The sequence below is a fragment of the Mustela putorius genome, unplaced genomic scaffold, assembly GCF_011764305.1.
Source record: "Mustela putorius furo isolate JIRA1106 unplaced genomic scaffold, ASM1176430v1.1 tig00000788_pilon_pilon_pilon, whole genome shotgun sequence".
Taxonomy (NCBI): domain Eukaryota; kingdom Metazoa; phylum Chordata; class Mammalia; order Carnivora; family Mustelidae; genus Mustela; species Mustela putorius.
In genome coordinates, this window is record NW_025421481.1 from 5,556,886 (window position 1) to 5,575,945 (window position 19,060).

Sequence of the window (19,060 nt, forward strand, 5' to 3'; positions counted from 1 at the left end):
GTAGTTTGGCCAAAAATTTCCATTTCATGGCTTGTTTAAATTAAGTATAATTTAAAAATTAGAAAAGCTAATGAAATCCAATTAAGGATGTTTATCTCAGAAATCTCTCTAAAGTAGGGGTGCCTGGGTGGCTCAGTGGGTTAAGCCGCTGCCTTCGGCTCAGGTCATGATCTCAGGGTCCTGGGATCGAGTCCCGCATCTGGCTCTCTGCTCAGGAGGGAGCCTGCTTCCTCCTCTCTCTCTCTCTCTGCCTGCCTCTCGGCCTACTTGTGATCTCTCTCTGTCAAATAAATAAATAAAATCTTTTAAAGAAATAAAGAAAGAAATAAAGAAATCTCTCTAAAGTAAATATTCTTTACAATGGAAATAAGAATATGCTTGAAAAGAATACCTATGTTTAGATACCTTTTAATCCTAAACATACTACTCTGTAGAAAGACTAAGTCAGTTATAAAGCTCTAACAGAAACACAGCAGTATAAATTCTACGCCCAGCAATTAATTACCTACCAGACATTATAAAAGCTTAGGAGGTAGAGGAGTAATGAATAATTCACTGAATTTTCAAAAATTAAACAGACCCTGAGATCGTGCCATTTGCAACAACATGGATGGACCTAGCAAGTACTACGGCAAGGGAAGTAAGTCAGACAGGGAAAGACAAATACCATACGATTTTATTTATATGTGGAATTGAAAAAACAAAAAAATGAATAAACAAACATAAAACAGAAACAGACCCAAAAATACAGAACAAACTGACTGTTGGAGAGATGGGCAAAATGGGTAAAGGGGAGTGGGAGATATAGTCTTCCAGTTATGGAATGAATAAATCAAGGGATAAAAGGTACAGCACAGGGAATATAGTCAATGGCGTAAAAGCATTGTGTGGTGACAAAAGATTAAAATAACATTTGTGGTGACCCATAGCAAGATGTAGGAGACTTGTCAAACCACTATGTAGCAAACCTGAAACTAATCTAACATTGTGCGTGTCTACTAGAGTTCAATAAAAAATTAAAAATAAGTAAAAGGAGACCCTCTGCTCAGAATGCCTTAAAAAAAAAAAAAAAAGACTATAAAAAGGGTTGGCATGAATGTGAAAAACTGTAACTGCTGATGGAAGTATACATTCATACAACCACTCTGGAAAAACTGGCACTGAACAAATTTAAACACTATTACCTAAGCAACTCCATGTCTAGATAATGTGTCATATATGCCAATATATGTGCCATATATGCCAATGGCATGTACAATAATATTCATACCAGTACCCCATATTTCAATGAAAAGAAAAACTATGTTCAGCAACACAGATGTATCCCATGAACATACATTTAAGGAAAAGGAACCAAACACAGCAACACATACTATGATTTCATTTAAATGAAGTTCAAAAACAAACAGGGAACACATACACAAAAAAACAAACAAACATACAAACAAACTAAGGTTCAAAAGCAGGAAAAATTACTCTAAAGTGTCAAAGGACGGGATAGTAGTTACCACCGGAGAGAAGGTGGGGAGAGGTAATGACTATGAAAAGGCGTGATGAGTATTAGCAATGTTTCCTTAATCTGGATGTTGGTCACTGGTGTACTCAGAGTGAACATTCCTCAACCTAGGCACTATTCTACACATTCTTAAAAATATGTTTATATTTAAAAAACTAAATAGACAATTTTTATTCCCTAAATGTCATCCTGAAATGTCTTATAACATCTCTACTGAAATTCTAAAAAGAGTAATAGTTAGGAACCAAGAGCTGCTTCTAAATGAACACTCAAAAGGCAAACTAAATAATACATAAGCCTAAATAGTAGCTTCAAATGCTTATAGGCTATAATTAATGATCTATCCATTTCAACATGTTTATATGTTTTAAGTTTACCCAAATAATAACTTTTGAAAATCTTCATTTTGTATACAAAATTGGCCTAAACACCCTATTTAACTATTAAAAAAAAAATCAACTTTAAACTTCTCTTGAAGGCTTGGAAATTCTTAATTGTACTTTCATAAATTACTCATTAGGAGATGTTTCTTTAAAGAATGTCTTTCAAAAACAAAAACAACAGAAATCGGTTTTTGGAAGCATAAACCCAGAGTAATAACAATACAGATATCCAAACAGATACAATGATGTTACCAGGCACACAAATAAATTTTTATTTCCCAATTCTTTTTATCTTGCTACATTTCAGGTTTCATAAATATGCACTTTTTTCATCTGTCTGTGGGTGTTTTTACTACTACTCCACTCCCCTAAGAGGCTTTCAAACATTTACATTAAAAAAAAAGACAAAAGTTGTACATGATCTGAAAATTATAATTCATCATGTACTACCATGAACTTGAAATAACCCTAGCAAAAAAGTACACAGAGAGACAGGTCCTAACGTTAAGTCCCTAGCCTGATGTTACCTCAAAGTCAAATTTAAGAGCATATAAAATGCTATAAACATAAATGCAATCAAGTACACTGTATGCTATATCAAGAAAGACTGAGAGGGCTAAGAAAAATGCCCTCCCTCGGTGTCCCTTTACGCAAGGGGAAAAAAAAGACCAAGAAGAATATCCTTTTCCCACTTTTCCTCTAGTTTCTCTAAGATCAGTATTGTCCTACTGAACTTACGGTGATGATCAAAAGTTCTATATGTGCATTGTCCAGTATGGTAATACTAGTCACATAGAGCTAAGGAACCTAGAATTGGTGACTAGTGCACCTACAGAAATGAATTTAATTTTAACTAATTTAAATAGGCATATGTAGCTTGTGGTTACTATAGTGGATAGCACAGTTCTACATTACCTACTTTCCCTAATTTCCTTTTATTAAAAAATGAGATAACGGAAAAAGAATTAAAACTACAAGTAAGGGAAAAATTAAAATGAGGCTTCAATGCCAAGGTGGTCAAAGACTTAGCTATTCCTCAATGAATCAGCCAGTAGTCCAGAGAGGATAGTCAGGTCAGACACCTTAGGTTTGAAAAAAGCAAAGAAAGAAGATTCAAAACTGTATCCAAAGAGAGCACGGATATATTACAAAACTATCGTGTTCCACAAAGCAATAAATTTGGGGGGAAAATATAGTAGTTTCCTAAGAGAACCCAATTCTGGCATTCAGCAGTTGAGAAATGGTGGGTTATTGTGCAATATCTAATCAATTACCTATTATTTGTGCCTGGTTTTCACATTCTATAAACAGCAACAAAGGCTTCAACATTATCAGAGAATTTCTGCATATGGACTTCTCATATAATGTTACATCCTTAATAAATAATGCAATTTAGTACATTTGGTGTTCTTTCATTTTCCTGTTATATAATTGATTATAAAAGCTAATGTTAGAGGTTGGTCATTTACATAACTTCATGGCCTCATTAATGGCTTTTTAAGTATTCAATATTTAAGAAATCACTTATTTTTCGAGCTCTTGATGAATTGAGAGAGAAAAAACAATGTTCAAAAATGACAAATCAATCAGCATTTAAAATAAAGATTGGCTCTGGACTTAAAGACTTCCAACTAAATGACAATAAAAACAAGATTTACAGGTCAGGTACAAACCACATACCAGCAATCTATCACAAGACCAAGATTCCTACTTCATAAAAGAATAACCAAAGCCAATTCAATCTTTAATATACTTGCTGTTTGGGAAATAAGCTGACTTTGGAAAAGTCACAAGTAATGGATATCCATAACTGTATGACTAGGACAGAGTCACTAGAAAATATGTGTAATTAATCCCAAACATTTTATAATCTGTATGTTTCACCTATAGAGAAATAAAAGTACTTTTGGAAACAGTGATTTTTCTTTTTAAAAAACACTATTTCTACAGAGGTTTTAAACCTGGAGGTTTTTCAGTTCTTAACAATTCCAATAGAAAATGGTTAGTAAAATTTAACACTAACAATCCTCCACATTTCTAAGAACCATCTGTTGGTCTCTTACATCAAATTTAAAAAATAAAATAAAAATACAATTCATTCAAATGACTCTACTGAAAAAACAGTTAGTTCTGAAATAACTTTGAAATCAATATATTGTAAAACACATTATTATTCCACAAATGTACTCCCTTCTGATAATTAAAACTAAAAAGAATGTTACAGAAGTCTATTTTTCCAGAAGGCTATAAAACAAAATAAGAATGCACTAAATAAGAGTGTATTTAATTTTGGAAAAATTTAATGGAGTATTTTGCCAATAACTTATTGACAAATTTGAAAAGGAACACAGTATTTATTCTAAAAGAAACACTTCACTAAAAATCTAATATGTGGGATGTGCGCATGGCACAGTCAGTTAAGTGTCTGCCTTCAGCTCAGGTCATGATCCCAGGGTCCTGGGATCGAGTCCCACGTTAGGTTCCCTGCTCAGTGGGGAGCCTGCTTCTCCCTCCGCCTGCTGTTCCCCCTGCTTGCACACTCTCCCTCTCTCTCTCTGACAAATAAATAAATAAAATCTTTAAAAAGAGAAAATTTTTAAAAATTAAAAAAATACAAATCTAATACGCTTCTTTGCTCAACAGACACATTAATTTTATTAAGTAAGCAAAATTAAATTACAAGATAGGATGATACAGCAAACAAGTTATTTGTAACCAGGAGATTCAGGGCATGTTTAAAAGCATTTATTTTTTTATGACTTCATTAGATAGAAATGAGAAGAACCCATTACTTTTGGCATTTCGTAACATAAAAATGCATTATGGTACTTTATTAGCATGTGTGTTTTTGCCAAGTGGACTGTGAATCAAAACTTACCTGTTTTGTTGACTTTTTTGTGCCATTGAAAATTTTCCAAGCTAGCCCATTGCCACCACTGGCAATGTGTCGACCAACATCAAATTCTCTAGTGACAGGATTTCCCATTACAGCACTAGTGACATCAGCTGTTACTTTTGTAACAGTACTCTTCAACTTATTAAGCATCGACTCCATGGCTGCAATACTGAGTAGCTGTAATTACCTAGAAACACAGGGGGGACAGGGAAGCACTGATCATTTGTTTTTACTTGTTTAGGCACTTAACATTCGTTATTTAGTCTGAAAAACTTAATATACCCCAAACAGTGAACAAAACAGTCCTATATATATAAAAGCTACATGTTGGTTTTGTCTTCAAAGAACCCAACACACCAAAATCCAAATTTAGGTCTAGGAACCAAACTGTTTTTTTCAACCTCAATTATTACAGACCAGGAAAAAACACATTCCCCCTTGACACTGACATGAATGTTGTTCAACTATATAACATGGACCCTCAACATTTTAGTGGTATACAGGGTCTAAATCTTTCCTCACGCTGAAAACAACCATATAAAACCTGAAAGGAGCAGGATGCCTGGATGGCTCAGTAGGTTAAGCATCTGCCTTTGGCTCAGATGATGATCCCAGGGTCCTGGGATCAAATCCCACATTGGGCTCCTTGCTTGACAGGAGCCTGCTTCTCCCTCTGCCTGCTTGAGCATGCACAGGCTCTCTCTCTCTCTCTCTCTGACAAATAAATAAAATTTTATTAAAAAAAAAAAAAAAACCTGAAAGGAGCTAATGCTATACTCAACAATAAATTTATATTTTATAAAATTTTTACTCACTAGTAAAGAAATTAATAGTGAATTGATTGGCAGCACCTGGCTGGCTTAGAAGAGTATGTCACTCTTGGTCTTGGGGTCCTGAATTCGAGCCCCATGTTGGGTGTAAAGATTAACTTTAAAAAAATGAATAAACTTTAAAAAAATAAAATATTAATAACAAATAAATTAAATAATTAACATTGAACTATGAAATCACTTGACAGTATCTTCCAAAAGAAAAGCACTGGTGGCAAAAGAACAGTAAAACATGCACAAGCAACACGTAATAAAATATGTTTAAAATTTACACACTTCTAGGGGTGCCTGAGTGGCTCAGTGAGTTAAGCCTCTGCCTTGGGCTCAGGTCATGATCTCAGGGTCCTGGGATCGAGCCCCACATCGGGCTCTCGGCTCAGCGGGGAACCTGCTTTCTCTTCTCCCTTTGCCTGCCTCTCTGTCTACTTGTGATCTCTCTCTGTCAAATAAATAAATAAAATCTTAAAAAAAAAAAATTTACACACTTCTGGTCATGATGCAGAAACAAAGAATGAAATTTATCCTCTGCCCTTGAACAACTAGAAGCTGGACGAATATATGAAACAAATGTTTTCAGACACTGAATAGACAGCATAGGCATATAATCCTAGTGAGAAAGCAAACTAACAAGGTGAACCCTAAGATTACCCCAGCTTTCTGCCTTGAGGTACACTACAAATCAGAGAAGAGAGCAGAATTCCAAGCAGCAGTCTAGCTGAGTTAAAGAGCTGAACAGACGGGGCACCTGGGTGGCTCAGAGGGTTAAGCCTCTGCCTTCAGCTCAGGTCTTGGTCTCATGGTCCTAGGATTGAGCCCCGCATTGGGCTCTCTGCTCAGCAGGGAGCCTGCTTCCCCCACAACCTTGCCTGCCTCTCCGCCTACCTGTGATCTCTTCTCTGTGTTAAATAAATAAAAATCTTTAAAAAAAAAAAAAAAAAAGAGCTGAAAAGACAAATTGGAATTTAAGGATGCAGAGGTGGCTAAGAATTCCGGGATCAGATTTCAAGAAGAAGAGGGAAAAATCAGGGAAAGAGAGAGAGAGAGAAAGAACTATGCTGAAAATGAGCTCCAGAAATTTGCACAGAAATCTGATGCTTTGTTGAACACTAAGATGCCCATACATTGTATGAAACTCAACCAGGTCATCAAGGACCAACTAGAGAGCTATTAACTGAATGTTCAAGTTCACACTGGGCTGAAAATCACTTAACTTCTCACAAGCTAGAGAGTCCTCATTGATCACTAAAAGCATTCAGCAAAAATCCCACAAGGACCATGCCATAGTAATAGAATAAACTGTTCTTAGAGTAAAATGTACTCTTAAGCTGCCCTAACAAACTAAAAGCAAGCCTCAAATCATCAAACTAACTGCCTACCAGAAAGAAACCCAGTATTTAAAAAATCAGATATTTAACAATATAACATTCACAATGTTCAGCATGCAGTCAATAATTACTAGACATGCCAAGAATCAAGAACAAGTATTCATAATCAAGACCAAAATCAATCAGTAAATACTCCAAAATTATAGATTATGGACATTAAAGACATTAAAAAGCTATCATATATCTAAGTATTTCAAGGAAAGCATGAACATAATAAAAGAAAATGGAATACCTCAAAATTCCAGAGATGAAAAATAAAAAGCTCAAATAAAAAATTCAGAGGAGGGGGCGCATATGTGGCTCAGTGGGTTAAGCCTCTGCCTTCAGCTTGGGTCGTGATCTCAGGGTCCTGGGATAGAGCCCTGCGTTGGGCTCTCCTCGGTGGGGAGCCTGCTTCCCCCTCTCTCTCTCTGCCTGCCTCCCTGCCTACCTGTGATCTCTGTCTGTTGAATAAATAAATAAAATCTTTTTTAAAAATTCAGAGGATTTCATTAACAAATTAGACAAAGCAGGAAAAAAAATTAGTAAAATCATGAGGCACCTGGGTGAATCAGTTGGTCAAGTATCCAATTCACTCAGGTGATCAAGCTGCATGTTGAGCTCCATGCTGGGCATGGAGTCTACTTAAAGAAAAAAAAATTAGTAAAACCTGAAGATAGAATAAAAGACTAAGAGGAAAAAAATGAGCAAAGTCTCGGCAAACTTTGGGACAATATCTCAGTTTAAAATATGTAAATGAATCCCAGAAATGAAAAGAAAAAGGAAGAAACAATATTTGAAAAAATAATGGCTAAGTATTCCTGAGTTTTATGAGAACTATGCAAGATGTCAAGAAAATTGATGAGCCACAAGCAGGATAAACACAAAGAAAACCATATTTAGATATGTCATACCAAGTAGCTGAAAGTCAGTGATAAAAAGAAAAATCTTAAAAGCAGGTAGGGAAAACAGGAAAATCATACATAAAGAAAAAAAACATAAGAATTTCCGCAGATGTCTCATCAGAAACTATACAAGTCAGGCAAATGAATGGAGGTCTCTAAAGTACTAAAACAAAAACAAATGAAAAAACAATCAAAACTTATCAACCTTGAAATCTATGAGCCATGGGAAAAAAACTTTCAAAAAGAAATGTAATGGGTGCCTGGGTGGCTCAGTTGGTTAAGCTTAAGTATCCGCCTTCACTCAAGTCATGATCCCAGGGTCTTGAAATGGAGCCCTATATTGGGCTTCCTGTTCAGGAGGGAACCTGCTTCTCCCTCTCCCTCTACAGCACTCCCTGCTTGTGCTCTCCATGCTCTCTCTCTATCAAATAAATATTTAAAATAATAAATTAATAAAATTAATTTATATTAATAATATATTTATATATTTAATATATAATAATATGTAATTATAATAATTAAAAATAATTAATAATAAATTAAAATTAATAAAAATAATAAAATAAGGGGTGCCCGGGTGGCTCAGTGGGATAAAACTTCTGCCTTTGGCTCAGATCATGATCCCGGGGCCCTGGGATCAAGCCTCGCATCAGGTTCTCTGCTCAGCAGGGAGCCTGCTTCCTCCTCTCTCTGTCTGCCTCTCTGCCTACTTGTGATCTCTGTCTGTCAAATAAATAAATAAAATCTTTAAAAAATAATAAAATAAGTGTGAAATACTTTTTCAGGAAAACAAAATCTAACAGAATTTGTTGCCAACAGATATGCACTGCAAGAGATACCAAAAGAAGTCCTTCAAACAGAAGGATAAAGATCTCAGATGATAATGTGAATCCACAAAAAGAATGGGGAACACTAGAAATAAAAATTATGTGGGTATATATTAAAAAAAACACTCATGTTGTCTTTAAAAGATCATTTCAAACAAAAATATATTGATATATGAAGTAGTAAAAAATATGACAAACCAAGGATAGGAGAGGGGAAATGAAGTATATGTTTGAAAGATTCTTATATGTTAGGTAGAATAATATCACTTGAAAATAGATTATAGCAGGGGCGCCTGGGTGGCTCAGTGGGTTAAAGCCTCTGCCTTCGGCTCAGGTCATGATCTCAGGGTCCTGAGATCGAGTCCCGCATCGGGCTCTCTGCTCGGCGGGGAGCCTGCTTCCTCCTCTCTCTGCCTTCCTCTCTGCCTACTTCTGATCTGTCTCTGTCAAAGGAATAAATAAAATTAAAAAAAAAAGAAAGAAAAGAAAATAGATTATAGCAAATTAAAGACATATAATAAATCCTAGACTAGTAAGTAAAATAAAAGAGATACAACTAAAAGGTCAATAATGGAAATAAAATGGAATCCTAAAGTAAAATTAATACAGAAAGTAGGAAAAGAGGAAGAAAGGAACAAAGAATAATTGTGACAAGTAGAAAATAGCAAGATAGCAGACTTAAATCCAACCCAATAAATAATTACATTAAGTACAAATGATTTAAAATTCCAATTAAAAGGCAGAGATTGTCAAACTAGATTAAAAAGCAAACCCCAATTATATGCTGCTTTCAAGAAATCCACTTTAAACCCACTTTACAAGATGACTTAAAACTAAAAGAATGTGAAAATACATCAAGCTAGAGTGGCCATATTCATAACAAATAGAAAAGGCAACATTTCATAATAACAAAGATGTTAATTCATTAAGAAAACAAAATCTTAAATGTGTACATACTGAATAAGAGCTTTAAAATAAATACAATTAAAAAATGACTGAAAGAAACAGACAAATCCACAATTATAGTTGGAGACTTCAAAGATCCTCTCTCAGTGGGGCGCCTTGGTGGCTCAGTGGCTTAAAGCCTCTGCCTTCAGCTCAGGTCATGATCTCAGGGTCCTGGGATCAAGCCCCGCATCTGGCTCTCTGCTCGGCAGGGAACCTGCTTCCTCCTCCTCTCTCTCTCTGCCTGCCTCTCTGCCTACTTGTGATCTCTGTCAAATAAATAAATAAAATCTTAAAAAAAAAAAAAAAGATCCTCTCTCAGTAACAAGTGGACACAGGCTGAGTAGACAAAAAAATCCGTAAGGATACAGAAAACCTGAACATTATCAAACAACATGACCCAAAACACCCCCTTGACAACAGCACAATCCATTTTGTTTTCATGTGTACATGCAACAATCAGTAAGACTGACTATGTCCTTCCGGGCCATAAAACAAATCTCAAAATATTTAAAATTACTTTAATACAAAACAAGTTCTTGGACCACAATGAAATCAAACTAGAAACCAGTAACAGAGAAATATCTAGAAAAAAATGCAAATATTTGGAAAATAACCACTTTTCAATAACCCAACAGCTAAAATAAATAAATCACAGAAAAATTTTTAAATACTTTGAGGTGACTGAAAATGAAATACTGAGGTGCCTGGGTGGCTCAGTTAGTTAAGCGGCTGCCTTCCTCTCAGGAACATGATTCTGGGATCCTGGGATCGAGTCCCTTTTTAGGCTCCCTGCGCAGCAGAAAGCCGGCTTCTCTCTCTCTGCCAGCTGCTCTGCTTACTTGCACTCTCTTTCTTTGTCTCTGTCAAATAAATAAATGAAATCTCTAAAAAAGAAAAAAGAAAATGAAGTAACTGTGGGGTGTAGGTAAAGCAGTGATTAGTGGGAATTATATAGCTTTAAAGATTTATAATATATGTGTGTGTGTATATACATATATATATAAATGAAAGGGGGAAATGCCAAAATCAGTGGTCTCACCTTCCATCTTAGGAAGCTAGGAGGAAAGAAAAAAAAAGAAAAGAAAAGAAAATTATATGCAAAATAAGTAGGAAAAGTAAATAAAAAGTAGAACTCAATGAAACATACTGAATATAATGTAAAACTCTATTTAGTAGAGAAATGAAAAAGAAAAATCAATGATGCCAAAACCTGTGGTTTTTTTTTTTTTTTTAAAGATAAGCCTCTAGCCAAATTAAGGAAAAATTTAAAAGACACAAATGGTCAATATCAGAAATAGAGGAAACTCTACAAACTTTAATCCTATTTATATCTCATAGATTTTAGGGGTGCCTGGGTGGCTCAGTGGGTTGGGCCTCTGCCTTCAGCTCCGGTCATGATCTCAAGGTCCTGGGATAGGCCCACACTGGGCTCCATGCTCAGCAGGGAGCCTGCTTCCCCCTCTCTCTCTGCCTGCTGCTCTGCCTACTTGTGATCTCCCTCTCTGTCAAATAAATAAATAAGTAAAATCTTTAAAAATAAATAAATAAATCTCATGGATTTTAAATAATAAGGTATACTATAAATGATCTTATGCCAATTAATTCAACAACTTGAATGAAATGGAAAAAATCCTTGAAAGCCAAAACTACCAAAATTGACTCAAGAAGGAACAGAAAATCAGAAAAGTCCTATAAAAAAGAAATCCAACTCATAATTACAAACTTTACCACAAAATAAAACTCCAGGTTCAAATGGCTTCACTGTTGAATTTTAACAAATACTTAAGGAAGAAATAATAATCAGGTCAGTACAAGCTTTTCCAGAACACAGAAGAGAACACTCCCTATGTCATGTTACATAGTCATTATTGCTCTGACACCAACAACAAATGACACAAAGGAAAAATGCAATATCCTTCATCAACATGTAAAAAACCTTAACAAAATACTAAGTACATCAAATCTAATAAATCCAACCCAATGATCAAGAGGGACTTATCTCAGGAATGCAAGGTTGATTTAAGACTCAAAAACAAATTCATGTAATTTGCCATATTAATTGAATAATGGAGGAGGGACATACAATTATCTCAATAGAAGCAGAAAAAATTTTTCACAAAACCAATACTCGTTCACAATAAAAACTCTCAGCAAACTAAGAACAGAAAGAAACCTCCTCAGGGAAGTTGGCTCGCTCAGTCCATCAAACATGTGACTCTTAATCTGAGGCTGTGAGTTCAAGCCCCACATTCAACATGGAGCCTACAAGGAAGGAAGGAGGGAATGAAGAAAGGGAGCGAGGGAGGAAAGAGAGAGAGGGAGGGAGGGTGGGAGGGAGGAAGAAAGAGAAGGGAAGGGAAGGGAAGAACTTCCTCAACCTGATCAATGGAATCTTTGAATACCTACAGCCAATATTATATTTAAAAATTTAAAAGAAAGTTGAACGCTTTTTCCCTATGTTTGGGAACAAAGTAAAAATATCTACTTTTATACTTTAATATTCTAATGGAGGTCCTAGCCAAAGCAATTAAGAAAATAAAATTAAAGATTTTCAGATCATGTACACAGAAAGGCAGAACAAATCTACAAAAAAAAAAAAAAAACTATTGGAACTAGTATAAGTTTAGTATTACAGAATATAAGAATGGAAAAATGGCTATTTTGATATACTAGAAACAAACACTGGAACTTCAAAAATACTATTTCAAGGACATGAAATACCTATGGATACATTTAACAAGATATACAAGACTTGTACAATGAAAACAAAAAATTGCTGAGAATAACGAATAAAGACTTAAAAAGAAAGACCTGTTCATGAAATGGAAGACTCAATATCGTTAAGATACCAAGTTCCCCACTGATCTATGGACTCAATACAATCCAAACAGAATCCCAGAGGCTTTTATAGAAATTGACAAGCTGATCTAAAATATTACTCTGTGAGAAGGTTTGCACAGACTTTACTTGATTGTGAAGGGTCCATGGCACAAGGGGGTCTAAAACCCTCTCATTCTTCAAATCTTCCACTTCCATGTTTATTCCTTCCTAACAATGATTTGTCTGACAAAGTCTGTGTCCTACAAATCTTCCTTAACCAACAATTTCCTCCTAATTTTTTCCCACTTGACCACAGAAAAGTGTTTTTCTCAGCTATCACAATCTTCTTATATGGCATTTCCCTGGATATAAAAAACTTTGAATTGGGGAGATGTAATTCAAGAATTATTAAAACTGAAAGTCTCTTAGGGTGCCTGGGTGGCTCAGTGGGTTAAGCCTCTGCCTTCGGCTCAGGTTAGGGTTCGGATTAGGGAGCCCAAGTTGGGCTCTCTGCTCAGCGGGGAGCCCGCTTCCCCCTCTTTCTTTCTGCCTACTTGTGATCTCTGCCAAAAAGAAAAACAAAAACAAAAAAAACCTGAAAGTCTCTTAAAAATAAAGCAAAAAGGGGGTGGCTGGATGGCTCAGTTAGGTGTCTGCCTTCAGCTTGAGTCACTCCTGAGATCAAGCCCTACATCCACAGACTTCTTACTCAGGAGGGAGCCTGCTTCTCCCTCTGCCTGCCACTCCCCCTGCTTGTGTTCTTTGGCCTTCTCTCTGTCAAATAAATAAATAAATAAATAAAGCAAGCAATAAGAAATTTGAAAAAAAGTACTGAAAGAGGCTGTACTTTATTTCCTCCAGGCCAGAAACTAACAGCAAGACCCCATGCCTTATTGATTACAGAATTTACAATTAAGAAATATCAGAAAGGATGAATACCCAATTTTTGTAGCAACATGGACGGGACTGGAAGAGATTATGCTGAGTGAAATAAGTCAAGCAGAGTAAATTATCATATGGTTTCACTTATTTGTGGAGCATAACAAATAACATGGAAGACAAGGGGAGATGGAGAGGAGAAGGTAGTTGAGGGAAATTGGAAGGGGAGGTGAAACATGAGAGACTATGGACTCTGAAAAACAATCTGAGGGTTTTGAAGGGGTAGGGGGTGGGAGGTTGGGGGAACCAGGTGGTGGGTATTGGAGAGGGCACGGATTGCATGGAGCACTGAATGTGGTGCAAAAACAATGAATACTGTTATACTGAAAAGAAATTAAAAATTTTAAAAAAAAAGAAATAAAATAGCTGTCATCTGGATGTATAAAAACAAGTTAATTTCACTATTCAATAAGCAAAAACTCCAAAGTTTTGATAAAAGTAAAATAATCACAATATGCAACAACCTAGAAATTAAATCCTTTGTAACTAACAAAACTCTTGAGGAAAACTTTCAGATACCATCAACTTAAAAACATGTAAAGGAGTACATTGTTTTTCAAAATTATTTAGAGAACACACAAGCAAAAATATTTGGAAGGCCATTGGCCTAAGGCCGCACTAGTTTGTATCCAGTTTTCTATGTTAATTAAATTATATTTATGTAAATATGACCTACTTTCTTCTATGAAAGATTTTAACTGTCTGTAAACAGAAAGAGACTCTCTTTCCCTTTTTATTTTATTTTTTTTTTAAAGACTTTATTTATTTATTTGCCAGAGACAGAGGGAGAGAGAGCGCGAGCACAGGCAGACAAAGAGGCAGGCAGAGGCAGAGGGAGAAGCAGGCTCCCTGCTGAGCAAGGAGCCCGATGTGGGACTCGATCCCAGGACCCTGGGATCATGACCTGAGCCGAAGGCAGCTGCTTAACCAACTGAGCCACCCAGGCGTCCCTCTCTTTCCCTTTTTAATTTAATGTTGCATTTCTGTGAGCAGTTAGAAAATGTTACTATTGGCATTGTGAAAATATTTATTGATATGCCAAGTTGTTCTCTATGAACATCTGCTGCTGATTTTGATGGGGTATGTGAAGGGACATAAAAACCTTATTTGAAACCTACATATCCATTCCCCTAATTCTGCCTGAGTAGCTACGTATTATATGCCATGTACTAGTTACACATTGGGAATACAGATGTAAATGGAAACACTTCTGCTCTTTAGGGACTTAATCTGTAGCCAGTGGACTCAGACTGGCAAAGACCTACAGCAATTAACAGAGAGGTACATACCATGCTACAGTAAGGGATAAAAGACCATGATGTGATTTGAAAACTACAAATAGCTCAGTATGAAAGCAAAGGATAATTTCAGAGATAATATTCAAATTTGAGAAGCTCTTCCATCATCCATCAGAGCCAAGAGTAGCATACACATGGTAGGAAAAGACATGGAAAGTCACCTGGTAAATTATTTAATATTTATTTAGTACCCACCGTGTACCTGATACTATATAAGAAACTGTGGGAGAAAGAAGGAAAAATAAGCCAGGAAAGATCTTACCATCAAAGGGGCAAGAAACAGAGAAGTAAACCAACCATAGCATTAGCCCACAGTGATAAAATCTATAAAAAATACATACAAAGTCTTACAGGAGCAACAACAACAACAAAAACCAGGAACAGAGGGAAGAAGGTGTTAGCAAAACATTAATGCTCTAAAGGTGAATAGGAATGAACTAGACAAAGAATGAGAGTAGTATAGAAGTAAAAATAAAGTAAAAACAAAGCAGTTCCAATAAAAGCTGGAGGAAACAGGGAAATATGGGAAAAGAAACAGAAAAGCCAGATCACCAAGAGCAATTAGTAGTAAGCAATCGAGCCATAAACAAAAGAAGGTTTTCAAGCATGAGTAAGATCAATCACTCTATCAAGAAGAATGAAAGATATACCAAGAGTGGAATCAGGGAATATGGCAAGACTGAAGAGAACATCAATATGTAGTTCAGGGATGATATATATATCATATATATCTATACATATATATAGATCATGATGTATGATATATCATATATATCATAATAATATATCATTATGATATACACAGATATATATCACATATATAATTAAAAATATATACAAAGCAAGAAGACAAAAGAAAGGACACTTGGAAATATAGGCAGGGAAGACAGGGAAGAGATGGTGGGATGAGGGGGTATTTCAAAGGTGTTACATGGATATTTATTTTACAATTACACGTTGTAATTGCTATGTACTTTTATGTACTATATGTTAAATTTTAAACAAATTTTAACAGAAGGAGAGGTTGCTCAAGTAAGGCAATAGTAAGGAAGGAAAAGAAAAAGTAAGAAACAAGTATGAGTTAAAACTAAGAGAACTTAGTGACCAGTTAGATAAAGGATAGGAACAAAACAAGGAATCCCTATGAGGTCTCCCATTTCAGAGTCTAGGTTTTAGGAGAAAATTCAATTTTGAACATGTTGAAGTTGAGTTGTCTGAATGACATTCACATAGAGATACACCTAATAGGTTTTTAGATATACAGGCCAAAAACTTAGGGAAAAAAGTCTTGATTGAAGACAAAACTTTGAGTACCATGAGCTTATAAACAGTACAGCAGTTAAGGCTATAACCTTGAAAAAGATTAGCCAAGAGGACCCAAGAATATCATGAGAGTATCAGAAGGCTAAAGACAGATGAACTGAAAGAACGTTTAAAAGAAGACCTGAACTTAAATGAGATTTTGAATTAGCAACATCCCTTTGACAGGTAAGAAACCTAGAGTTCAATACCTTTTCTTAATATGACAGCTTTTCAAATCTTCACTTGATTGTTGAAGAAAAAAGCTCATCTTTTCCAAAGACAAAGTTACAAATGACAGAAATGTCCATTCATTTAAGACGTTTCACCTTGTACACCATTTAGTAGAATTCACTTCAAATTCAATCATCTTTCCCTCCTAAATCTCAGTCAAAATAAGATTTGGGACAACTTAATTATGATTCCAAGACTATATCTCTCTACCACCTGGCTCAGCCATCACTTGGTTTTTGATAGAACCAGAAGGTAAATCTGATGCAATACTAGATTTTCTATGCACCTTCCAGAAGATGGGTTGACTATTAAAGCACCTGATGAAAGGAATTAGCAATTCCTTCATTTCTGCCTACTCACAAATCTAGAGATAGCAGGAATATAATCGGTAAAATTAGATTGATGCTAAAAAAAAAAAATTCCTGCATTTTCAAGTAACACAACTTACTTACTACCCCAAGAATAAAATACTAAAAAGTAGAATTAGCTCGCATTTATGTATTTGTTGTGGAATTACTGTAATGCAGATAAATTAGTTACAGTAATTACATGTCTTTATGTATTGTGGAAATACTGTAATGCAAATAAAATAGTTACTATAATTACAATAATTACAACTATAATGAAATTATATTTAGTACTTGTTAGTCTCATGGCACCTAGCAGAAACTAGTCTTTCAATAAGCACAAAATAATACACACTGACCACTAATGAACAATGCAAATAAATACCAATGAACTCAAAACATTGTGTTTTATTTCTTAAAGAGGCACAAGTATCTGCAATTTCTTTCTATGTAAATGCCTGTAAAAGTCACTTATACAGTGACTTATATAGCTAAGTATTCATAAAATGAAATTTTGTGATTCAAAATAAGAATTACATTAATGTGACACAAATACTTTTGGTAAAGTGATTGATAAAATTTGGGGAAACTGTCGCACCTTACACTCCCATATGCAGTGCTTATCTATTTATGTCTAAAGTAAAGTGATTCTGAGATATATTCTTGAAATACATTTTTTCTCTTGTGAGAGCACTCAGAGATTACTATAAGCTTTAAAAAGATACAGTTGTCAAAACAATGGTGAACAGGGGCGCCTGTGTGGCTCAGTGGGTTAAGCCTCTGCCTTCGGCTTGGGTCGTGATCCCAGGGTCCTGGAATTGAGCCCCACATCGGGCTCTCTGCTTAGCGGGGAGCCTACCTCCCCCCTCCCCCTCTGCCTGCCTCTCTGCCTACTTGTGATCTCTCTCTGTCAAATAAAAAATAAAATCTTTAAAAAAAAGTGGTGAACGGTATTCTTGGCCTTTCCATCGTGTTCAATCTTATTCAGAAAACATAGATTACACCAGCAGAGTACAATCATTCTCTTTACAACTACAAAAAGTATCTAATAATTATCAGTTGAGCTAGAACAGATTACTTAGAGGATACACCGGATTTAAGAAAAACTTAAAACACTAAAGAGTCTTAGGAACGAACAGTGATGCGCACATGTGTTCAACAAACTACTGGTTACCTACTACTTGGAAAGCACCATACTGGATGCAGTAGGAGAAACAAGAAGTAAAACATTCCATCACTATTAAGACCATTGTCCCATAAGACTTAAAAGGCAACATGAGAAATTTTAAGGCAACATATGTTCAAATATCGAACTAGTTATGTGAACAATAAGATCTGAGAAAAGATCACATCCAACTCTTTTGAAGGCACTTCAAGCCCACGAGCTTAGAGTAGTTTTTACTATAGGAACTCAATCAGATTCTTAAAATTACCATAATTTATAAAAAGTAGCAGCACTGGGGTGGTATCTCACTATTCAGCCCCTTCAGCTGGAGAAGGGGGAGAAGGAATGACTGGGTAGGAAGTGAGACTGACCACTAAGCTCATTTTCTTTTCTTTTCTTTTTTTTTTTAAAGATTTTATTTACTTATTTGACACAGAGAGAGAGATCCCAAGTAGGGAGAGAGGCAGGCAGAGAGAAAGGGGGAAGCAGGCTCCCCGCTGAGCGGAGAGCCCGATGCGGGGCTCAATCCCAGGACCCTGAGACCATGACCTGAGCCAAAGGCAGAGGCTTTAACCCACTGCTAAGCTCATTTTCTTAGGTCTACAATTCTTCCTTGCTTTAAGAACATACAAAATCTGAAACAAAGTGAAGTAAAATATGTGAAAACTGGAACTCATAAAGCACTGAACTGTTGTCTAAGGCAATGGTTTTCAAACACTGATGAACATCTAAATACATCTAATAACATCCAAATGACTGGCTAATTTGATAATCACATGGATGCCTACCTACTACCTCAAACCTTTGGAATCAGAATCTATAAAAAGCAGTCAGGGCATTTGTATTTTGAGCAGCTCCCCAGTTGTTCTGATGCAGAGTGTGAGAATTAAATGTTATGTGATTAAGTACATGATCGTCAGTGGCAAGGAAACCTGAGTTCAAATACCTTTTCTAATACTTAACTAGCACTGGGACGGACCACCAACTACCTCCCTAACACTATTTCTAATCCATAATAAGTGGGACAGGCCACTCAAATATATCAAGTGGTTGTCTGGAGGACTAAAGATGACGACACATAAAATGCTTAATGTAACTCCTAGCACATTTACTAAGCACTGAACGAATTCATTCATTTAACAAACATTTATTTAGCACTTACAGAGTATCATGAGAAATATTCCATTAATTTATTAAGTACTAATAAATATGGCAACTCTGCAATGGTGTCATGGGAACAAAATTATGGGAATCTATCCTATTCAAGAAAGCCTTCCCCGAACTGAGCT

General features: G+C 35.7%; 1 protein-coding gene across 2 annotated transcripts in view; it reads right to left on the reverse strand.

The window, feature by feature from the left end:
- SCYL2 (SCY1 like pseudokinase 2) overlaps positions 1-19,060 on the reverse strand; it is a 60,076-nt gene that overhangs the window by 38,889 nt on the left and 2,127 nt on the right. For both annotated transcript variants that reach the window (XM_045084800.1, XM_004742952.3), the window contains exon 2: positions 4,778-4,982. In XM_045084800.1, coding sequence (XP_044940735.1) covers positions 4,778-4,954 — 177 coding nt within the window. In that variant the 5' untranslated portion in view covers positions 4,955-4,982. The remainder of the gene's footprint in view (positions 1-4,777; positions 4,983-19,060) is intronic.